Below are 8,068 nucleotides of genomic sequence, written 5' to 3'. Positions count from 1 at the left end.
TTCTCGAAATTTCGAGTTATTATCTCGAAATTTCGAGTTATTTTCTCGAAATTTCGAGTTATTTTCTCGAAATTTCGACATATTAACTCAAAATTTTGAGAAAAGCAACTCGGAATTTCGAGTTAGCGCTGCCAATCAGTAATCTACGTGAATGACGTCATTTCCATGTTACCCGGAAGCTGAAGCCCTCAGCTACAAATGCTACAGCTAAGCTACCGGTATTACATCCAGTCGTGAATGCACAGATTGCTGAGTGTTTTCAGCCTGGCTTCACAAATGATGAAATCCCTGTGTTATTAGCTGAATCACATGGTGTTACTATCAGCAAACATACTTTAATTTGTTGGGATCCGTTTTTGAGTGCGCGGTCCTGCGCCATATGCTTCCGGGTAACAAGAAAGCGACCTCATTCACGTATATTTTTGATTGGCAGAGCTAACTCGAAATTTTGAGAAAAGTAACTCGAAATTTCGAGTTATATTTCTCGAAATTTCGAGATAATAACTCGAAATTTCGAGAAAATAACTCGAAATTTCGAGTTATGGATACTAGCTTTTTTTTTTTTTTTTAGTGGCGGAAACGGGCTTCCATAGCATTTGCTGAGGAGACACCCAGCAGACAGCTGTTGGCTGCAGCTAACTTGACAAAGTGGCTCCGCCTCCCTCATTTTAAGCCTCTAAAAAATCCAAATGGATAAGATATCGAAAAACTCTCGATATTGTTGTTATGAAGAGGATTTAGCTATAGAGAAACAAACTATTTTTGTACTAGGGTGTAATTTTCACAGCAGCTAACATCAGAGTCTATGGGGAATGGCTTGCCTTCAGAGTCTGCCTCAAGTGGCCGTTAGAAGAACTGCAGTTTTTGGCACTTGGCACGTGTCAGCCATGCTGTTTCCCATTTAGTACCTCACATTTTCTGGAACGTGCAAATCCTCAAGCAAGTTTGATCCCAGCTTTAGTCGCTCATTTCATCTCTAATTTCTCCTGTAAGTAGTTGATTATGACTTGTTTCCAATATGTGAAGTTTTCTCCAAGACTAAATTAAGCCTATCACCGAGACCAAGAAAAGACGGATACTCGCTGAATTATTTTGCATGATTGAATTCCCAGGGCATTTTTAAGGAATAGAAAATAGAAACCGATACTCAATCCAAGGAAAAAAGGCAGAAAGTTTTTGAGGCATCTGAGAAAATGAATGAGCCCGAGTAAATGAGTTCAGTCTGGGAAGCAGACGCAGGATGCCAGACGACAACAAGACGCTCGTAATTCCTCTGCGCCATAACCAATATTTGGCACAATCCTGCATGTCGGTACCTGCTGCATCAACTTACAGTCACTCCATCCACACTATAGGTTTATTTCATCTTATACAACAGGAGAGGACTGTGTGCATTCATTAAGTCAGTTGGCTTAACAGAGAGTCATTCTCACTCAACTATAAATACTATTTAAAAGTGTTTGGTTTGCATTTCAGGATGACAACTGAGCGTGATGAGGGAACTGTATGTCAGCCATGTGCTGCCTCTAAGTATAAGCCTGCTCTTATAATAACCGTCTCCCACTTACACAGCAGCTGCCTGATTATTCTGCACGTGCTTATTAGTATTAATGATTCTTACAGGTGGAGGCATTGATATTTTGTGTTCTCAGACACAACACAGAGAATTAACCGGGCCTCCATTTTTATCTCCATATAAATGAATGACATAAAAATGACACTAAAAGCCAAATAAAGGCATATCGAGACATAGATAGGGTGCTTTGACAGAGGACAGAGTGCTGAAGTTCAACACATCTTCACAAAAGATACGCCCATCCATCCTCATTATAGCTCCTCCTGCCGCCTCCTCTTTCTTCTGTCCTCTCGAAGCTTTTAAGCAAGCGAGAAATCCTTCAACGTGATGCAGTGAGATTGATATCCAGGTTACAGGCAGGGGGTCAGGAAAGATGGGCCAGTACAAATTAAAATGAAAAAGCTCAATTGTGACATTGTGTTAGGTTCCAAACTTATTTAGAAGTAGCTTTAAATAGAAAATAAATCATGAACACTGTGATCATAAAATACAGCTTTCATGATACACTTTCATTGACATTGCTTTAAAATAAAGTCTCGTTCTGGTCATCCTTTAGCCTTGGATCCTCTCTCCTGTTCCTCTTCCTTGCCTTCTCTGTTTGTGTCTCTGGTAGGATGGAATAAAATGCAAATTGGTCTGTTAAACTTCACGAGCCACTGGGGAGTGTTTGTGGTGGAATTTTCACGTGGGTGGTACATAACATACAAAACAAATTTCAGGACCCAAGGTTGTAAAAATATTATAACTCACTCCACCTGTCAGTGCTTTTTAATGTTGTGATCTGTGGACGTGGAGAGCACGTTTTTCTCAGTTCACGGTAAGTAAACTGCGTCCATATCACCCCTGTTCACTTCAAGTTAAAGCTGACTCTTCTCACAACAAAGATTACCAGCTTTTGTCTGTTCAAGTTCGGCCTTTTGTTCCAGCACCATTACTCAAAGATGACGACATACGGAGCTTCTCTCGTCCCGCCTTTGTCCGCGGCTGGGCTTTGCAAAGGTTGCACTTCTGGTGTGGACATTAGCTAGGCCACAGGAAAGGCTTTGGAGCTGTCGATTCTGGCCCCGTCAGCTGGTGGGATTTAACTAAACACTCATTCAGCAAATGTGAATGAAGCTCGGCTAAGGCTGTCAGGTCTGCAAACAGAGTTAAAAGTGAAGATTAACCTACACAGGGGTATGACAACGTGAAAGCTGAATTATTGTTGTTTTACTGCGCAAGAGTGAATGAAGGAAATGTGCTGGATATCCCTATAGCAAATAAACTAAATCAAGTTTTCTTTTTTTTCAACAGACTTCCTGAAGCTTAAGTTAGATTTAAGAGATTTTAATACTCTGGATTTACTTTAAGACTAGAACTAAAGAAAAAAAACAACATGACTTACTTTGTGTTAATATGTTTGTGTTGTTTGAGCTTCTTGTGAAACATTGAAACAAATGCATCATTTTTAGCACTCGGATACACAGCCCATCCCACCTTCTGTTTCGTTACCTGCATGCTGATCAGGTTGGTATTGTATTCCAGCTCCAGTGTGTTGGACTGCAGTTGGCAGCGGTACATCTTGTTGGGGGAGATCTGCTGCTGGCTGCAGGGCCACATCAACCAGGACATGCAGCAGGTGGAGAACTGAGCAGAGCGAGGAGAAAGCTGCAGTCCAAGACATCTGCCTTGTCAGAGACGTAGCTGAATGGCATAGAGGACTGCACATCAGCCACTTTGGAGCTCAAATGCAGTCTCAAGAACTCAAAAGCTAAAAAACATAATGGTTGGCATGAATGCGCTGAATGTCCCCAACATCTAGTTAGCAAACACCCTCTCTATGACACGTAATACATGTGATGTGTTTAACTTGAATATTGCCAAAGCTTTGACCGTAGATACCGCTGCTGAATATTGTATGGTAAACTAAAATCAAAATAAAAACAATGACATGAAGTGTCTCCTTCTCTCCTTCATGTGTGTCCTTCTCTCCTCTGATGCTTTGCAGGTGGAGGCAGGTTCCTAAAGCCAGAAAGAAAAACAAGGAGGAGGTCAGACATCAGGACTTTGTCTCAAAAAATTCTCGAAAGAAATTCAGAAGTTTCTTAACTAATCTTAAGGAAATGATAACTAACATTTTTGTTTTCAGTTAATCTCAGTAGCTGCTGAGGTGCACATGTGTGAGACCTTTGACATTTTAATATATTACCCCAATAATGAAATCCCTTCTTTGTCTCCCAGTTTAGCATATTTTCCTTTAAAGCAAGCAACTGTTTGCGCGATGTTTTTTCCAAACACATTTAAAGACACTTCGTTAACTTTCCTAACTTAGTTTTCTCTCTTTCCTTCCTCTTTTTTTATTTGACTGCATTTTCCTTTTGTCTTATTAACAGCTTATGGGCCATCTGTTAAGGACTTTTAACTGCAAATAACCTGTATGGATCTAATTTGAGCAAGTAGTGGCACTTTTGTAAAAACATTTTACTAACCAGAGGTTTTATCAGATTTAGATGCAAAGCAGATGCACATTTTCCTCAGTAATACTTTGTATTTTTCATATATGTTTGCCTGTTTGCTTGTCTTTTCCCTGCTTTTAATATATTTTGTATGCCTGTGAGGACCTTTGAACCATTACAGATGATACTGGGCTATACAAATAACATTCCCTGAAAGTAATGCATCATGCCCCAGAGCCTCACTGCATTACAGTCCAGTTAATGTTACCCAGTCACTGATTTCTGTGTTTTTCTTTACGTAAACAAAGACATGAGGTTCATGCTATAGCATAAACTGGTGCAGGAAATCCACCAGACTGCAGGGAGTTAAGTGTTCCTGTTCAGTGTGCATCCCCAAAACGCAAAGAAAACCAACATCCATGATTTTTCTAAAAAAGAACAACTTTAGAAGAATAATAAGAATAATTTAAAATTATGTCCTTTTAATTAATTGCTCTTTTGATATTCTGTAGTGTTCGTTCTGCTATGCCTCCAATGCATCTGAAGCGTTTGCTGTGGAGTGTTTACAGGGTTGAAGCAGGCGGAGTCCTGATCCACTCATCCCCGGAGCTCCACTCCGGGACTTCCCACATGCTTCTTTTTAAAAACCACCTCTTTTACTTCGTAACAGTGAAAAACACACCAGCATTAGGGCAGCAGATGACCCGGCGCAGCGGCGAGGAGCACAACAGTCCTCTCTAACAAATGAAAGGATGGGGGGCACCAGCGGCAGCAGCAGCTGAGTTCAGTCAAACTGGATCGGGGGCCGAGGGGGCACAGCAACTTTCTTCTCACTCCTGGGTGACTTTTCTTGGATTTATTTCCCGCTCCACAACAATATGCCATTTGCCAAAAGAATAGTGGAACCCCAGTTACTGTGCAGGTATCAAGTCCCAAACGAGGAGGGTCTGGTTTTCGAGGATCTGGTCTCCATCAGTAATGTGGCTCTATCTCGGACCTTGCGGCAACTGTCGGACCTGGCCAAACATGCCTACTCCATATTCCAGGAGCTGGAAAACGAGCTCACAACCACCAACCAGCGGGTCCGGGGGCTCCAGGGCAGGATCGGCCAACTTCAACAGACCTGCTCCGAGCTGGACCCCAAACAGGAGGCAGTGCGTGAGTACCGACCCGCTCTGAGTATCTGCTTATACCCGAGCTGCCTGCGAGCGCGCGGCTCTCGGAGACAGCTGCACGAGGAGGCACCGTTTTTATTTTCCATCAGTGACGTTTATTCCAAAAAATGACGCAGATTTAAATAAAAGTTGTGTTATTGCTGCTACAGTAGCTCAAAACCAGCCCAAGCTGTAACAAAGTGGCTCAAAGGTCATTTAATAACTTTATTTTTTATATATTTTCCAGAGAGACCTGTGCTGTCTTCCCACGCCGATGGGTGTGTGACAGTTTGGCTGTCCCAGCCTCAAACGAGCCACTTAAATCCGTCTATCAATGTGCTATAACTCCCCCCAGCAATGACTCTCTCCATCAGCATTTTCTTTGCTGACATAAAAGAGCCACAGATTTAACAACTACATTAAAACCTGACAGATCATAACCATATGCGGCTCTTTAGTGACCTCTAATAAATATATATATAACCACTTAAATTTGCTATGATTAAAGAGAACATGTGTGCATCAATGAAAGAGGAGATTTGAATTTTTAAAAAATGATACCACTATTAATGAGCTCAAACTTATGCATGAATGTTTTTCATTCAAGTAGAGAATTTTGACCTTCTACCAAAAGAAAATAAAAAGGTTTTTAATCTGTATTTTGTCTGGCTTAATTTAACCCATTTGACCATAATGTTTCTTTCTTAAAGAGCTAAAAGAGTCCTGGTAACTAAGGCAACAGGTGTGCTCTAACTACTATAGACTAGTCCTGCTTACCTGTGCAGTCATCCCCCAAAGGCTCGTTTTGAGCAGGAAAAATTCAGTTTGATCATTTTTGGTCATCTCCCCTTTCAAGACCATCAGAATCATGGCAGTCTTGGTGTATGTTACATGGAGGATATGGAGCTGTGATATGTGAGGAAAAGGCTCATCCCTCTGTCACTCATTCCTTTTAAAGTTATTTGCCATAATACCGATATGAGGAAGTTTGAGGATTATGATGCCCCTGTCTCTGGCCCTTTCACTTTCACCCATGTGTGATCAAGCTCCAACATAATTCACTTTAACCGTGAATGAATTAAAGAAGCAAGCAGGTCTTTTTTCCTCCGTCCTTCTCACTACGGTAACCTTCTGACAAGTAAAAGCTCCGGTGAGTGTCGGTGTGGGCTGCAGTTATTTGTAAAAACAGAAAGACTTCTTGCCCTGAGCTGACTTCTTGGCGTGTTAAGATTAAACATGTTATTCACACTTGCCCTTCTTCATATGTAAAACTTTGCTTGGCCACCAGAAAGCATTCATTAGCCTGATAACACAGCATGTGGCCATCCCCTGGCTCCTTTAATCTCCCTTCCCTGAGTGACTTGGGGGTGATGTGTTTTGATAAGTGTGTGTGTGTGTGTGTATGTGTGTGTGTTTAAAATGACACCCCTCTCAAGTAAGCACTTAGAGAACCTGCATACCGCTCTCTCTTCTGTCCACATCCCACAATTATCCATCCCCAGAACAGTTTCTGCAGCCTGGATATACCCCAGTGCATTTACCCCCCCTCTTTTAGTTTACGTTCAGCAAGTCCTCGCATGTTCCCCATGCAGAACCTGCTTCCTGAGGTCTGTGAATGGGTTACTTTGCCTTAAGGTATTTATGTGCAGGATGGATATCTGCTGACCCCTCTTAAACTCAATATAAACTTTAAGATTTCTTCGGAGATTTCTTTTAATCAACAGATGTGTGTAGTTTTTTGTGGCTTGTTTTGTAGGATTCAGTCACAATAAGCCGCACATGATCAGTAGGAGTCTCTCGTTCATGGGTTATCTTGAAGCTGTAAGTCAAAGGCAACGGTGATGGTAGCTACCCCTTTCAAGTGATCGCAATCCTCTCTTAATTCAAGCTGCTTCTATCCCCATTTTAAACATTTACTGTTGTTACATACAAGTAATACATGCAAGTAATATTACTGGATGAAACGCCACAACAGATTTTGCATGCTGTGTTTCTAGCTAACCCCCTTCCCTAGAAAAGCCTAATTGCTCTTAATTATGCTTTTCATATTAATGTGTGTCACGGGTAGCCATAAACAGCAGTACCCTGCCCTATCTGAATGACAATTGGTGTAAATGGAGCACAGATAGCTCAGTAGGCGCTGCGAGGGGGGGTGGGGTGGCTTTCATGATGTGGCTGTGACTTGACCACAGGACCACTGCTGGAGGTGGAGGACGCAATGTAGATTCATTCGCCAATAGTGAATCGTGCAGGATCAGATGCTAACCTGTTGGTAAGGTATTGCTCTGCTGTGCCACGTTAGCAGCCTGCTGCTTTAATATTGCAGCTCGCTGTGGTAATATTTGCATGCAGGCGTGTTTTTAAATCCAGGCTGAGATGCTGACACATTTGGGTCAAACGAGTCCTTTTTTTACTGGGAATGCTGTGCATCTCTTTCACTTTTACTTTGATTGCTTTGATTCTTTATCAGCTACACCAGCTGTATAGGTGCTGTACTGTACTTTACACTTTAGCAAATCTGTCTTTAAACACTGAAATTGATGCTCTCACTCTCACTGATTTCTTGTGCATTGCCTCTGTAAAGTAAAAATCTGTCATTTCTTTTTGGTATTCTTTCTTGGACACACGCAAACACATACAAGTCATATAAGTCCTGTGTTTGAACAGTTCTCCTGTGACACCCCATCAGTGAGCTGAACTGCCATCAGAGCTCTTCCGTGCAGTCTCATGTTAGAGGACTCTGCTGGGTTTTAGGTTACACTGGCTCAGTACGAATGAAGCGCTGTAATAGTTGTGGCGGCAAGTGGCCCTCTGGCTTTTCTGGTCCAAGAGCACATGGCTGGCAGTTCACCACATTCCTTGTACAGACCACGCCAGAGACTGCAGAAGAATAAATCCAGAAT

General features: G+C 41.9%; 1 protein-coding gene and 1 long non-coding RNA gene across 4 annotated transcripts in view; one reads left to right on the top strand and one right to left on the bottom strand.

The window, feature by feature from the left end:
* Nucleotides 1–1,986: 1,986 nt before the first annotated feature.
* Nucleotides 1,987–4,805, bottom strand: LOC120738541. The gene is made up of 3 exons (XR_005697016.1): nucleotides 4,694–4,805; nucleotides 3,068–3,577; nucleotides 1,987–2,712 (listed from the first exon to the last, which is right to left on the bottom strand). It is a non-coding gene; the product is annotated as an uncharacterized LOC120738541 (long non-coding RNA).
* The window catches only part of nhsa (Nance-Horan syndrome a (congenital cataracts and dental anomalies)), a 70,899-nt gene continuing 67,557 nt past the window's right edge, over nucleotides 4,727–8,068 (top strand). The window contains exon 1 of one of the 3 annotated variants that reach the window (XM_040039801.1): nucleotides 4,727–5,169. In XM_040039801.1, coding sequence (XP_039895735.1) covers nucleotides 4,890–5,169 — 280 coding nt within the window. In that variant the 5' untranslated portion in view covers nucleotides 4,727–4,889. The remainder of the gene's footprint in view (nucleotides 5,170–8,068) is intronic. The other 2 variants (XM_040039800.1, XM_040039802.1) reach the window with 2 other exon arrangements.

This window comes from Simochromis diagramma, unplaced genomic scaffold (assembly GCF_900408965.1).
Source record: "Simochromis diagramma unplaced genomic scaffold, fSimDia1.1 OVJJ01000026.1, whole genome shotgun sequence".
NCBI lineage: Eukaryota > Metazoa > Chordata > Actinopteri > Cichliformes > Cichlidae > Simochromis > Simochromis diagramma.
Note: the sequence above shows the minus strand (reverse complement) of the source record. Positions and strands in the feature narration are given on the sequence as shown.